Source organism: Pyxicephalus adspersus, chromosome 1 (genome assembly GCF_032062135.1).
Source record: "Pyxicephalus adspersus chromosome 1, UCB_Pads_2.0, whole genome shotgun sequence".
NCBI lineage: Eukaryota > Metazoa > Chordata > Amphibia > Anura > Pyxicephalidae > Pyxicephalus > Pyxicephalus adspersus.
The window spans coordinates 51,627,932-51,644,291 of record NC_092858.1 but is presented as its reverse complement, the minus strand read 5'-3'; the positions used below and the strand labels follow the sequence as shown (position 1 = coordinate 51,644,291).

The 16,360-nt window shown below is 36.7% G+C and overlaps 1 protein-coding gene across 3 annotated transcripts in view; it reads right to left on the bottom strand.

Moving 5' to 3' along the window:
* Positions 1-16,360, bottom strand: part of TDRD3 (tudor domain containing 3) — a 153,708-nt gene that overhangs the window by 74,710 nt on the left and 62,638 nt on the right. For all 3 annotated transcript variants that reach the window (XM_072410485.1, XM_072410486.1, XM_072410487.1), the window contains one exon: positions 4,760-4,920. In XM_072410485.1, the coding sequence (XP_072266586.1) occupies positions 4,760-4,920 (161 nt within the window). The remainder of the gene's footprint in view (positions 1-4,759; positions 4,921-16,360) is intronic.

Genomic DNA, 16,360 nt, shown 5'->3' with positions numbered 1-16,360 from the left:
AGAAGGTGGGTATCCTCTTTTTGCAGGAGACCAACAATCTCTCTGGGTATATCCATCAGAGTCATAACAGATACTTTCCACATTGGTTTCACAGTTCTAACCCAACATCTAAGCCCAGGGGTGTATCTATTGGCATTCATAAGTCTGTCCTACATACGGTTTTAACTCAACAATCTGATCCTGACGGGAATTGTGAAAATCTGTGGCATCTTGAAGTAAATAAAGATATAACTCATAACTAACTGTGAAAAGTGAAAATGCTCTATAGCTTTACATTAATGAAGGACAGTGGTAAGTGGATAGACGCTTATAATACCAATACAAATGGGTTCCTAGTGTGTTTATTCTCCATCTCCTAAAAATGAAAATTTGGCTTAAAACACATTTATATTATTCCAATTCTAAAATGTTACTACGATGGTACACAGTGCTCTATCACATGGCCAAGCTGAACCCTCAATCCTCACCATTATGCTTGAGGAGCTGTGGCCAAAGAGGCACAATGGCCCATATTTGGTGATTTTGTCTGAAAGTGAGATTTCAGACCAGAATTTACAACCTTTTTTCAGTAACCCAAGTAAACATTCCTAAGACTCCAGAAAGTATATTTTTGTAACAGATTTGATTTGACCTAAATATCTTCTTCAACATATTTTGTTAGCAGCAAGTATTACTATAGACAAGTTTTGGAGGACAGCTATGTTAATGCTGGATCAGGCTCAACTTAGGTTAAACTGGGTAATGAACTGGGTAATGGGATAATGAACTTTGCAACAAAACTGCATTTTATCATAAATTTTGGGACCCATGGATTGATTATTTGGGACAAAAATGTGATCTGCAAGTGGAAACTACTAATTTCCTTTTCCCTTTTTTTCTCATGCTGAAGCACAGCTCCTTATGTCTATCTTTTACCAAAGCTTTTGCCTAATCTCACTCATGCAGTTGTTCCGACCTAAAAATGAATGTGGCTTTACATTTCCAGACTTGATGGAGCAAGCCAGTGATTTGGCTTACGGTGGTCAATTTATGGAAGTTCCTTCTTCCTGTGAAACAGCGCCAAAGTAATAAACACACTTTCTATTATGATGCAAGAAGAATACACTTTTCAAAAATCATTTTTTGGTAACCACACAATATACTGCAAAGGTATCAATTATCTAATGCATTTATATTCTTATTTATATAACACTTACAATGGATGCGGCACTTAATATAATTGAATTGAAGACTGTGAGGGAAAGAGATTTACAGGGCTTTGTAAGTGTATTAGAAAAGGGAGTCACATTTATAAGTGAATACCTGCCCTTTGAGCATTATGTATCTTACACAGTGACTTTGTTACAAAGCCAATATATTAATGGGGAAGAAAATGCATGAAATCAAGTTGCTGAATAATTTTCTCTGGAATTACATAGTAGGGAAAAAAACAAAAGTAACTCAACCAAATCATTACAATAACAGAGAAGAAACAAAAAAGTTAAACTTTTCATGTACTGATTCATATCAATTATAAACTGAAGGTTTTTTTTTCCTGTAGAATTCTGTGTTATGATAAAGATTCACAAGATCACATACATAATTCATAACCAATCAGGCAAGATTGGCTGTACATCATTGGTGACAGATCCAGAAGAGTGTACAAGACAATATTTACATTTATTAAAGTTTACATACAAGCACTACAGGAAACAAAAACAGGTACCTATTCATAAGCCTTCTCAATCCAAATGTTACTGCTTAATGAAGTTGTAAAACAGCTTTTGGTGGAAATTTAGCAATAAGGGGAATTGTTAAGAAACATCAGCAGTAAGAAACAGTAATAAAGAAAACAGTAATCACTAAAAAACAATCTATATTTTTGATGTGCTAATTGTTCCAGTACTACACTTCATGCATTTTAAAATGAAGTGAATGAAACTGAGTGAGTGAACTTATGAAAAGAGCAATAGTTGGGAAATTTAGACTAGGGGTCCCCAATCTGCGGCCCACTAGTCGTCTGACAGCTGGGCTGTGAGACCATGGGGACCAGTGGTGGTCCGCAACTCTGGCTGGTGCACCCCCCAGCGGGGTCAGGAGAAGGAACGCTCTTGAGGGGGTGCAAAGGCCAGATCCGCGGATCATGTCTCCATTGCAGGCTCAGGGCGGGTTGTGTCTCTGGACTCACCTGCTCACTCTCTGATGGCAGGCTCAGTAAATAATAAAAAAAAAAAAAATACTTTTAAATTTTAAAGTGCAACACTTTTATGAAAAAAAAAAATTCCCCTTTAATTCTTGATCACCTCGATCAATCAAGAATTAATGGGAGTACAGAGACTCCCGGGATACCTACATCACGCATTCTGGGAGCCTCTTGGCTGGTCCTCCATCTCGAGCATGCACAGAAGGAGCCCTATCATCAATAGAAAAATGCATGCGCAGCAAGATCGGCAATTTTTTTCCCAATCTAATTGACCTGATCTTGTTCCTGGGCAGTGCGAGATCATATGACACAGGAAGAAGAACCCGGAAGAAGATGTCGGCGCCTGGCTTTCCCTCTGCATTGGGCCAACGACAGATACCAAGAAAACGCCGGACCGCCTGGAAGAAACCTCCCGACGGATAGACAGCACTGCAGTTTTGGAGGTAAGTGTGATTTTTTTGTTTCAGGTTTACTTCTGCTTTAGGATGTAAAAGAAGAAGTCTGAGGAATTACCTATGGACTATAGTGGAATAGTAAATGTAAAGAGCAGTGTTGCTCAACCAGGTTCTGCCAGAGATTACTATGAGTTGCTCCACAGGTTGCTCAGGGTTCCTCGAGAACTTATCAATTTGTGCCTTGCAGGTCAATTTTCCTGACACCAAGATCTCTTTTGGCTTTCTCTAAGAGTGACATTCTGACCAACAATGAATGAGGCCTTCTTCCTACTACCAAGATATTATACTAATAGCTGTTGATAGTATTTACTGAAGGGGTTCCTTCAATGCCTAACAGGTTTTTCAAGGGTTCCCCCCATGTTAAAAAGGCCATAGAGGTTAAATGGTAGGCAGTAATTAGTGTGTTTTGGCATCTGATAATAGCAGGTTTATGGTCCTAATACTAATTGTGTTCAAGGATAAGAAAATGGAGGGTTTAGTGGAGAGTATATGAAAGAATAATGTCTTGAATAGGTAATAAAGAAAGAGAGGTAAGGATGAAATGCAGGGACTGGACAACAATAAAGGAAAAAAGGGGGAACTCAGCATCTATCTTTCACGGTGCCTAAAAAACCCATTGTTGTTACTTTGCTTTAGTGATGACTGTGAAAAAATTACTGGAGTAGCTAAAGTGCTAGTAACCATTAGAAAGTTTTACAATTACATTTGGAACAATGAGGGAGTGTTAAATTGATTACATTTAGAGTAGGGTTTAACGCTGCTTTTAAGATTTAATGTCTAGCTGTTAAGAATTTGTGAGCATCATTTCAACTTGATAGATTGTACAAGACCCATAAATGCTTGAATAAAGGTTCTTATCTACATGCCCCAGCCTCACTAACCTAGTGGCTTTTAATTGTAATTATGCAAGATCATCCCCACAGTCTCTATAAAGCTGGCACCCTTGTAAAGCAGAAGATTAGAACTCATTAATCACAACTTTGTTTTAACAGAAAGCTAGCAATTCGGTGAGATTGTCTAAAAATAGTAGAAACTTCAACAATCTAAATTCAAAGTCCCAATGAGTTACCAAGTGGTAAGCTTCATTTGCTTTATTTATTGTGGTAAACATCTCAATTATGATATACAAGGGCTACACACTTTCTGCCACACTCCAGGTACAGAATACCTGCAAAAACTCACATTTCTTACTTATGTGATTGGCATGAAAAATGTGTTAAAGTCTACAAAGATTTTGAAATAAAATGGCAGAAACCCCCAACAGACAGTTTATCTTAAAAAGGGATATTTTTTTTTCTCGTTTACAGATGACTGATGGCCATACAGTCTGCACAAGGGCTAGGAAGGAAGTATCGACACAAGGGCTGCAGGACATCAGTAGTGCTGAAATTCCACAAAAGATTTAAAAAAAAAAGTTTATGATACACAGCGTGTGATACACAAGCTACAAACCTTGAACCACATATTGTTCAACCGTAACATATATCTTAAACAATCTATCCCCGATCCCTCCAGCTGCATTTTATGTAAAGGAATTATTTTCAAATATCACCATAACGGATTTTTTAGCCTTTGTACTTCATCCAATAGATTTTTAGGTAATAGAATGATCACTTTTGAAATTAGTCATAAAATATTAGTGAAGGAGGGAGCCTGTACAAGCTTGTAACTCCACAAGGTCAAATTGCCAGGTTGAGCAATCTGCTATAAGCTAGCGGTATTCCCGAGTGTTTCAAAATCAGTTTTTTGTGTTTCATTTAAAGTTTAATATTAAATTTATTAAATATCGGTGAGTTATGCCTAAGAATTCTAGCCTACAATGAAAAATAAATTTGCACGGAATTAGACAGCTAGGGAGGTTAAACTAGGTTTGCGATAGGCCATGTGCTTCAATTGCCACAGAGTGATCAGAAGGGGAATACGGTATGAATGGCACATGAGTGATCAGAAGGGGAATAGTACAGTATTTGGTTCAGAATCATTTTTTTCTAGATTTTCCTCCTTTAAAATTGGGTGCGTCTTAAATTCCGGAGCGTCTTATACGGCGAAAAATACGGTACTTTCCTATACACATTCAGCACCCACAGTACAACTCTTCTTCTCACACAAGAAAACCTCTTACCTGACTTTTGACAGGTAATTAAACTCTATGGCTGTGCAGACTGTATGGCCATCAGTCATCTGTAAACGAAGCATTCTGGGTGCTGCCTGAGACTCTTCATTGTCCTTTGGTGCAGACACATTACGGATTTTCTGAATTTGTAAAACACAGGGACCATCTATCTGGAAGAAGTAAGGAAAAGTGATCAGAAAGCAAATAGACATAGAAATATATATTAGTGGTTGCCCGTTTCCCCATATTCAATATATAAACACAGTACATTGAAATGCCTATAGGGGAACTCCAGACAAAACACTACTTACAATTTTGTAATATAAGGGAGAAAAAAATTTTAACCATGAAAAATGTGATGAGTTATACCAGCAACCTGGACTATACTTTATATTATGAAGATACTAACAGTACTTTTTATTGGCTGTTATTGCTCAGAATTATGACACCACCAGGCCAGAGCAGAGACAGTACAACTTTTGATTTGCTTCTATTAGTGTTCCTAAAGTCCCTGCTTTTTAACGGACACCAGAACCCAACAGATTACACAGTGAGATCTACTTTCCATATTTAAAGAGCTCTGTAGTTTAACAGCTGTCCTGCTTCTTGTATCAAGGCCACTGACAGCGGTTCCAGATACACATGATTTGCTGTCCTCTACCTATTTACTGATATAACCAATCTGAAGGCCTCGGTTTCAGCTTGACGGCTTGGCCCCCTCTTTAGCTCAGGAGCATCCATAGTGGATCAATTATGAATGAAGATAGTTATATTTTGCAGGGTAAAGCCATTGAAAAGGCTGCACAAACCAATGATGATGTTCTGGATCCTGTAATTGTTTTAAAGGTTTGTTCCTTGAATGAAGGAACCTGCTGTTTACACAAGTCATTCATCAGCAGTAAAGTTTCACAATGACTCATTTAAGATCCGTCAGGAAAAAAAAAAAAGTTTCTCAAAGCAAGCAACATTCCTGTGCTATTGCTAGTTAATGTAAATTTCTCTGGGAATCCTTGCTCATATTTTTCACACTTGATAAATATGAAGGGTATCTAAATAGTAAAAGCCATCCCGGGTTTTACTCAGGTGCAGCATCTGGCTGCCGTGCCTCCTCCACCCACCTCTAATCCACAGATTTAATCCTTTGAACGAATCATGGTGGGGCTGCTCTGTGCACATCTGTCATAGTTCAGAGGACTCAAGCTGCTGGGGAGCTCAACACAGCCTTGATAAGAGCAGTCCCACACCTATCTGATAGCTCATGCTGTCTTCTATTTAAAAAAATTATTGTGAAATGTATCTGTTCGAGTGGGCCTGTGTATTGACGTCATCCGCAGCAGTGAGATAGCTGTGTGTGTGAAATACTGCTTGTCATATTCTGCAGCCTTACAAATCACTGTACAAACCTTCATATCTCCTAAACCCTTTGTTGTAATGACTTGAAATTTTCATGGTGCATGGGGGTCCCTCATAGCTACAGGCTTCTTCCCAGACCCTTTTAGCTGGGTGCACCACCCACCTCTTTTAAGTGTTCACTTGGCTGTTTTTGGGTGGTTACTGAAGACTTGGGTGACAGTACAGGGGCTGCCACCCACCTACAATTTCCTACCACCCGGCTTTAAAACACCTGGCTTGAACACAGAGCTACTAGCCTCCAGCTTTAAAGAACTTCAAGATATGGGGTTTACAATACAAAAAAAACATAGGACAATAAACATTGCGGTTGCTGTTTCAAAAGCAAGTGCGCCTAGGAGTCTTAAATTGAAATGCAAATTGGGGACCTCCAAGATTTAGCTGCAAACTGGATATAGCCTCAGGGCCACATCTGAAGTTAGGCTGAATTCACACTGGCAGTAAGGTTGCATTTACTGCTTCCTCACGCCAGGAACCACTGCTGCTTGAAAAACTGCTATGTCCAAAAAATCCAGTTTCCACCTTCACTACTACAATGGATTAAACGCTTAAAACCCAGAACACTAGGAAGTTGGGTCACAATAAATGAGCACTGGGTCCAGGGATAATAAAAAAAAATGAAAAGATTGGACATACGAACGGGGCAGGCATTAGAAAGTTGGAACTAAGTATAGGGGGTAGGTAGAACACTGACACAATAATAAGGGTTTCTGGATAAATATGGCATAAACAATTCCGAGCACTAAATTTGCTGTGTCTTACCCCACCCACTTTTTGACCACCTGCCTACAGCTTCCACCCACTCGGTCAAAAAAAAATTGGGGAGAACACTGTAAAAGCTTATATTAAACAATTCCTTTTAAAACCCCTAAACATGAAAACAAAAAATAGCCCCAAAGCACAAAAACTGCTCTGGAAGTGAGGCATCTTAATTAGAATATTTAAAAAAGGAAGAGTAAAGTGTTAAAAAAAACACCAGTGTATTAATACTTTTATGTAGCAGTCCTAAAGCAAGAATTAAAGTCTGGCATACCAATCAAGAAAATCCTATCCTCAAATGTTAGGGAGCTGCAGGAAGCAGTCTGGTTAGGAAATATATCCTGTTCAGAGGGAGATTTGTACATGTCAGAAAATAGGTATTTTGTTGCTTACAGTCATCATGTTTGTTGACACAATAACTAGAAGCTCATAATCTCCTACTGTGCAAAAACGTAAGATCAGACTGAAACAGGTACAAAGATATCATTATGAAAACATAAATTCTTCCACTTACTGGATAGAGCTGTAAAAAAAAAATCAACAACTTTGCCACCATGCATTACCTACAAATGGGAGTGGTGCAATATTAGCATGCCGTGGGACAACACCCCCCAATAAAGTTATCGGTCTCTGGAAATAGAGACCCTTTATCTGTAAAGATCATGGGCACACACATCATGTGCATCACAAAAACCAAAAACATTTTGGTTAATAAAGTGAAAAAAAGGAAAATAAATGCACAGTCCATCTACTTTGAAGCATAGAAAGAGAAAACTAATGCACTCCTTGAAGTTATTTCAAAGATATTTTAGAAATGGCAGAAAACATTTACATTAGTGCAGAAAGTACTCTTTTCATTTAAACCAAAACCTAAGCATTTTCCATGTAATGGTTAGCCAAATGACTTTGTTACTCAAATAACCTGCATTTTATAACCCTGTTACTGCATAGACTTTTTGGAGAATAAATAGCATTTAGACCAGCATACCATCATCAAGGTATGACTAAACTTACTGAATGTGCTGGACTCTATGAACTTGTGAACCTTTTCCTTAATTGGGACAAACATTTTTAATATATATCTTTTAGAGGTTATGAAAAACCCCTAATATGCTATTACATAAGAACCTAAACATGTAAAATCTTGCAAGTTTAGCAGATTTCTTAACCCCTACAATATATGACAAGAACCATATAAGCATATTAATGTAAGATTGAAATGATCTTCATATAAAATGATATATAAATGATCTTTGATATAAAATTAGAAGCTGATTTTTCAACTTAAAATCTGCATATTGTGATTTTTCTTTGGCAAAACTGGCTTTTAGGACCCCTTAATATTGTCATCCTGCAGTAACAAAAACATATGTTGGTGTGATATGGCGATATTCATTTTGAATGGCAGCCCAATTTTTCCTTCTCAATGAATGTTACAATACAGCATGGAAATTAACTAATGTGTGTTGTGCTGCCAAATATTCTGTGTGCACTTTATTTGATGCAATTTAGTGCTTTGGCCAGACCATATACATTAAATATATGCCTTGACAAATGCTTGATAAAGCAGCTCAGCAATATAAACCCAGTGTTGGGGACCCCTAAAGCTCATGTTTTACCATCATCTGTATTAATAATTTCACATGTGGTTTCCGATGATGAATTAGATGAACTATTTATACTACAATAATGGCACACTTATATGCCAGTCAGCCAAAACATTAGAACCACCAACTGGAGAAGTGAATGACATTACCTTGTTACAATGGTACCTGTCAAAGGGTTTGGGATATCTCTAGCAGGAAATGAACAGTCATTTTTTGAATGCGATTTGTTGGAAAAAAGAAAAATGGGTAGTGTAAAAGTGTAAGGACCTGAGAGACTCTGAAATGGGATAAAATTGTGATGGCTGCATTCAATGGGTACATGGAGCAATGGAGGCCAGGACTAACAAATCACATTTTCTTTTAGATAGTATGGATAGGGGAGATGGAAGAATGATGCACTACATTAAAAGGTGGGCTAATGGAGGAAGCATGACCTAAATAATCCACTGCAAACGTCTTAAGCTGCTTACAGACATGAAACTTCTTTCATTGGAAACTATGATTGTTTTAAGCAACAGTAATGCTATGATGTACATACAGCATTTTTTAGTCCAATGGAAAGGGAAGAAAAGAGGATGAGTGAGGAGAACCAGCTGCATCTTCCTCCAAAGAAAATAAGAGTCATTATGTCTCATTCGTGTAGTGATTGCTAAATAGCGTGAGGGGGCTGCTATATACACTCTAGATTTTCACCCAAGATGATCACAATTGCTTGGGAAATAATTATATATAGCTGTGTGTATATATATAGCTTTAGTGATAAATACCACAGGATACCTTCGGAGTCGTGAAGTCCATACCTTGACTGATTAGCACTGCTTGGTACAAAGCACAGATGTAAACAGTCCTCAGGGCCATTGCACTTGTTGGGCACTCCCTTCAATAGCCCAAAGCTTTGTGTGTATTTTTTTTTTTCAAATTCAGAAAGGTAATTACTATCAATGACTTAGATACAATGATGCTGCTTTCCATTCTTAAAATAGATAAATACTTTGAAAACACTAAAGAAATCCTAAAAATTGATCTTGCTGCATTTTCAACAACATAGGTATTGTGCACAGCAGGCTGAAGTAATCCAAATCTTTTTGGATATCATTAACAGCATGAAGTGTTAGCAACAAAAGCATCCACCTACAGAGAAGGAATTTCAAAATACATTCAAATGCAGATACAGAGCTAAAGTGTCAGCTACAAAAAGCTGAAAGCATATTCAGCATATGTTTTAGTTTCCACATAACCTGCAATAACGTTTCTAGTAACTTATCTTTAGTAACATTCCAAGTATTCAGTCTTTTATGGCCCATGCTAGGTATGTTGCAAAGAACACCAAACAAGACAGAACTTATTCTGGGTCACTATATAATGATCCAGTGAAGGGTTTCTTTAGTGCAGGACTGCAGCTGGAAGATGCTGTTAGACTGGACTTTAAGTCAACATAGCAGACATGCCAACATTCTCCAGATGAGGAATAGTCTTCTTCAAATCTCCTCTCTTAAAACAGTAGACTGTACAGCTACACAGGGTGGTCTTCAGCCCAGAATATGTCAAGGTGAAGAAAAGCAGAAGCTAATGCTTCAAAATGCTGAAGTGGATAAATGAAAAACAGGAGAATTTTTGCTCTGCACGCTGCTCTCTTTACTAAAAGCTCTTAAATATCTATCCACACTATTTTAATGCAGCAGCTAATGATAGCTGAAAACCATGAGGGTGAAACTAGCTCGGCAGTGAAAAGTAAAAATGTTACAGCTAATTTTGGGTGATATTTAGGAAGAAGCAGCAACATATTTTATTGTTTGCAGGATGGACATGGGAGGACTATAAGGGATATTGCCATTCTAAAATAAAATCTTCTGTTTATGCAGACACCGTTTTCTTTCTTCACTCCTCCATCTGACGAAGTTTTCTTATCCCAATTCTTCTACCTTTTATCCCTTGCACTCTTTCACCCTCCCCATTTCTTTCTCTCCATTTGTTCCTTTTTCACCTCTTTTGCTCCCTCCACCACACTATCGCTTTCTTCCCAGAGTTCTTTTTCCCTCCTAAATTATACTCCCAATTTGCCTCCCCCCAGACCTTCCCTGCACTGTCCATCTTACAGTCTCTATTTTCACCCTTCTTTCCTACACTTTCTGTCCCACTTTCCATGTCCTCTGACCACCCCCTCTTCAACACACCCCCTCTCAATCTCTCACACTTTTTACACTCTTTTTTTTTATTCCTACTTTCTTTATAATTATTAATGATAATATTATTTATACTAATATATTATTATATTTACAGTCTAAATAGCTCACACTTTGTCGTTAGCTGTAAATATTTTATTTTGGGGTTCCCCAAAACCTGAAAAAGTTTCAAGACAAAAAGGCTGGTCTAGCAGGTGGTTTCTAAATAAACTTTTGCTTTGCCAAGTTTTGGTTCTCTGGTTAGATAGGAGAATGATTTTAACCTGCTACTGCACAATGTACAATTATTTCCAAAATCAACAAACCAAGCCATTTAATACAGCAATTGGAAGTGGCATTTTAATTCACTTACACGGTCACAGCATAAGCAAAACAGGTCTCCACTTTCTCAAGCTGTGATAAACTACTTTTAACAACTTCAAGTTGAAAGCCATTGTGAGCAGAACTTGTACTTCCGATTTATGAAAAGCATATTTAGTTTCCCTAATTTTGGCAGTCGGACAAAAAAGGAACTGCATTCAATAACATATGTTATAATTTATTGAAAACTGCAATTGCATACAATTCGGTCATTTTTCAGACAGAACACATAATATTCAATTGACTATAGATCTTACTTTACATATTCTTATCAGGCATTAACAGAGTTTTAAAACTAATCATCACTATACTCCCTATCTTATTAAGGTTCATTAAGGGATAAGGGAAGCCTATAATTCCACCTACAGAAAGAAATGGACACGGGCAAACAAAAAACTAGGTCAGCCCCGGATAATCAAACCTACTACTAGCAATGCTTTGGTTTTGTAGCAAGCATTATCAAAAGCACGATAATGAACACAGAGAGGTGAGATCTGTGTACCTGAACAGACTCCATGAAAAGGATTTAACAAAGAGTTCACAGGGAGGTCTTTAACCTTCAAGACATCTAAAATCTGTCCCAATGAGGGGTGGTCCTTACACATACCGCTGACATTACATGGGAACAATACATTTACCAGGCAGAACTTAGACATGGTAGAATAGGATGCCAGGGTACTCATTCCACCTTGGTTGACAAAAAAAGAATTATTTTTTTAAAAGAAGAAGGAACAGAAAATTCACAGACTCACATGGATTCTTACAAGCTTTTTGCAGTCTGAACCAGATCCAGACAATGAAGGGAAATTTCTTTTGGGTGAACTTAAGCCATTGAAGGGGACAGGAAAATTAGGTCTTGGCCCTTCTCCCTATGCAAAACTTTAAAAAGTTCCTTGCAAGACAAAGTCACTAAGTTCACAGAGGTAATGACTATAAGGAATACCCCTTGTGGCTGTGAGCAGACATATGAATGTCTTTATTGGTTCATTGGTTATCACAATCCTTTCCCTGACTCGCCTAGATTGACAAGAACTAATCGTCTTTTGCAGTCCTCCATCCCACCAAGGGAAAGAGGGGCTATAAAGGTCATGTGAGCAAAAAAAAAAAAAAGATTAGTCATGAAATCTATTTTTTTTTTTTTAAATATTTTACAGAGCATGTCTTAGGAAATTTCTTATTATTTTAAGAAAAGTTCTACAATTTTTACATTTAAGTTGATGGTATTTGCACTAGTAAATTGGAACTATATTGGAAATGGGTAAATAAAATGAATAGGTAGTGTTCTTATGTATACATCTAAAGTTTATTTTTGCATTTATGGAAGTTTTTTAGATCATTTTTAAGTCATTTAGGGTGGAGTTTTAATAGAAACTTTATTTTGTAGAAAGAAAAAACAAAGTATAATAGGTCTATAGATTACAATTGAGAAAAGCTGTCTTATAAAAAGAAAAAATTGAGCTTCTAGTATGAGCTGTAGAACATGTCAACACTGCAAAGTTTTATAGAGTAAACTTCATTTTCTTTTGTTCACTTCCTAAAGATAAAATTACATCCACTGTTTTTATTGAACAGGATTGGAGCTGAAGTAAACTGCATTCTTTGCACATCTGGAGAGTCAGTAGAAAGAATTCATAATACTCAATATTGCTGCATCTCTATCAACACAGTTACAAAAGCTTCAGAAAAAAATTTTTGCCATTAAGAGGCACCTAAAACAACTAACCTACTTGTGTCTACATTCAATGCAACAGAAAAGAGAAGATAAAAGCAGGCATTCATTTCTGCCTGTAGATTCTATTGAAAAACTCATCACTTGTAGAAGAGGGGAGTACTTTTGTAGCAATATCCAACAAATACCATAGGAATGAAGAGGATATATGAGGCTATGCTGACAGTGACACCTTGAGGTAAGAATAGGGAACATTTACTTTGACATTGGGAAAACTACAGTTATAGTGAAAAGGAAATGGCAATGAACAATGAAATAAAAAGGACATTACAAGGTACCATAAATCAGACTATGTTTGCTTATACCACCTTACCACTATTGGGCAAATATCATGCATGGAGCAAAATTACTTTTAAGACTAGCACTTGTGTATAATCCTACTGTCATAAAAATTAGGAGGGTAAGTAGCAGCCAGGTTCTGCCAAATAAAAGTGCTTGATTATAAAATAATTAGTGTAGCCCGCAGTATAAAAGCAACCCTTTTTCAATTTGCTGGTCTGAAGCATTCCTATGTGTGCCACAATAGCAAAGAGAAAAGACATTAGCAATGACCATAGAGAGACGATTGCTGCTGCTCATCAATCTAAGAGGGGTTATAAGGTAATTACCAAACAATTTGAAGTATATCATTCTACATTAAAAATGATGATTCACAAGTAGAAAATATTCAAGACGGTTTAGAAACTTTTTAGGAGTGGAAATCCTGGCTGTCAGCCAGTGCAATGCGAAGATAAATATAAACAAAATCTCAGATGCTGCATGACTCAGAAAGTTAAATGTCCATGACAGTGCAATTAGAAAAAGAGTAAAGCCTCTTCTCTCTAAAAACAAAGTAGCACAGCCTAAGTTTTCTGAAGACTCCTGTAGAAATGTGGCATATCTACACAAACATCTCATACCAACTGTGAAAAACGATGGTGAAAGGGTGAAGGTTTGGGCTGGTATTGTAGACAAAGGACCTGCACACTTTGCACTCATTGAGTTGACCATAAACTCCTCTGTATACCTATCCTGTATTCTATAATACAGGTGTTCTGTGTTAAAGCTAATGCTTGGCCTAAACTGGATCATGCAACAAGTCAGAGATCCCAAAGCACACCACCAAAACTACAACGGGATAACAGAAAATGAAAAGAATGAAGGTGTTGCAATTACCCATTCAGAGAGAGCTGTGCATTAAGACCTTAATAAACTGAAGCAATACTGTAAAGAAGAGTGTGTCAAAATATATCCACAATTTTAGATACAGATAAAGTCATGCAGAAAATTATTAGTTTAAGTTATTGCAGCTAAATCAGATTCTAGAAGCTACTAAAAAATGTTTTTTTTACAGCTCTGCACTATTTATTTATCAAAAAAAGTCAGACATGGTGGAATATGTTGTGTGTTTTACATCTGAAGTTTGATTTAAATAATTTTACAACCTGGTGGGAACCAGATGATTTTTATTATGTCCTAATATGTAAAACCCATAAGACTGAATGAGGGTGTACTTTCTTTTTCACATAACTGTATATGGGTCTGGATAGACATTATTTTGCTTTTTAAAATAAAAATAACGCTTAATATCCTATTCTATGTTTCAAAGGGTAACTCTTTGTTCTGCTCCATTTTGTATTGGTTTGTTTGTCCACACAGAAATATAAAATAAGTATATGAAGTGAAATATATATTACATTATTTACTAGAATGTATATAACATAATAATGGAGAGGAATGACAGAACTGTGTGTGTACTGATGTACTTATGAGAAAGTATTTTAAACTATTAACAAGATAATAAAATATCAGGCTGGAAAGAGCAGTCCTTTAAAAAAAAAAAAAAGGGAGAGAGAAAAAAGGAACATCTATGACGTCAATGCTTTGGTACCAAATCTTGGAATTCAATTCAAATTACACTTGACTTCAGCTGACCCTGTGCTTCAGTTTAATGAACAACATATTCATTTGGTTGCATACAAAACCTGGAAGCTATATTTAAAAAAAAAATAAAAAAAAAATAAATAAATCGGTAGATACAGATTTTAGGTGCTATAGCAGCTCTGACAACATTAGGAATCCTACTAATCAATATAAAATAGACAAATTCTGCAATGCGCATTTCAGCATTGGAAGAGAAGTAATTTAGCCTCAGCTAACACTTCATATATAAAGTATGTCAGATAACATGGTGGGGCAGATTGTGGGCTAAAGACGCCATCCAGTGGCCAAATATCAGAATGTTTGTACAAAATGAATTGCATTTTTGAAAGAAATACAAAACTGTGATTTAAATATTTAGCTGAAAAACAGAAATGAAATAAATATTGGCATGCAGTGTATCGCTAATGTGGAAGATAACGCAAGCCCTATAGTACTTCACATGGAGTCTGGAGTATATGAAGGGTACGTGTACATTAACTGAAATTAGAAAAAAAAAAATTTAACTTTGTGATCGTAATGGTGTGCTCTGTAGGGCGTTGAACAATCACAAACAATGCTTGTGGGAGGATAGGTAGCAAAGGAGCACAAATTTACAGAGCAGGTCTCAGAAGTAGCACTTGGAAAATGAGAAAGGTTCCAAAATAACCTCTCTATACTCCATGAAAACCTTTAGGTTTAGGTAGGTGCAAACTCTTCTACTAGAGCATCAAAAAAGTTAAAGTTTTGTGTAAAGGCTTTTTGTAAAGGCTTTTTGGCATCAACAACAAAAGGGGACATATCAGAAACAAGGGGAGGATTAGACATTGTAGCCTAGAAGGAATCATAATAAGGGAAAACATAAAGCAGTAATCAGAACAGCAGAAATAAAGACCCATGAGTTCTGAGAAATCCGCTGCAAATATAACAAGAAAAGACAGACATGTCTATGGGGGTTTGTTATTTCATCTGGTTAATTACAAACTGCCACATCCCTTAATCTTACATAGTACAAAAATAAACCAAAAACATATATGGGACTTTCAATGCAGCCATAAATCACATCAATTATGAACACATTTTTTTTATCACTTTCAATAAAACACCAATATAAAACAATATTATTTTTTTATCTGAATATATTAAATAAAACCAACATAAATACATTTTGCCATTTCGGTGTGTAACTTCAGACAAATAAAAGGGCTCAAAATGGCATAATGTTCTCTACGTGTTTCACAGAACTCCAGTCCACTTCTTCAGGAGATATTTTCTTTGTTGCTTTCCACGTTCCGAATGTTAAATGACATACCCTAGATGTTGCAATGGTCACAGGACAGGAAAAAGGGGCGAGGAACTGGAGGTCACACACTTTCCACCATCATCTCTCCATTATACAATAAGATTGGTAATTTTCCATCAGTCTTTAGATCAACTTTTTCTGTATCCCAATCAACAAAAATACCATAGGAAATCGATAACTTAGCAATGTTCGGCTCCTGCGCTTTTCAAGTGTACCCTGTGTAGTATAAATCATCCTGGTCTGTCCTCCATTCATCTGGGTAAATGAAGGGCAGGTGTGAATGGGAGACAGACCATGATTTACATTATAAAAATTCAAGGAAAGACAGACCAAATTAGGGTTTGTGCTGACTAACTTTGT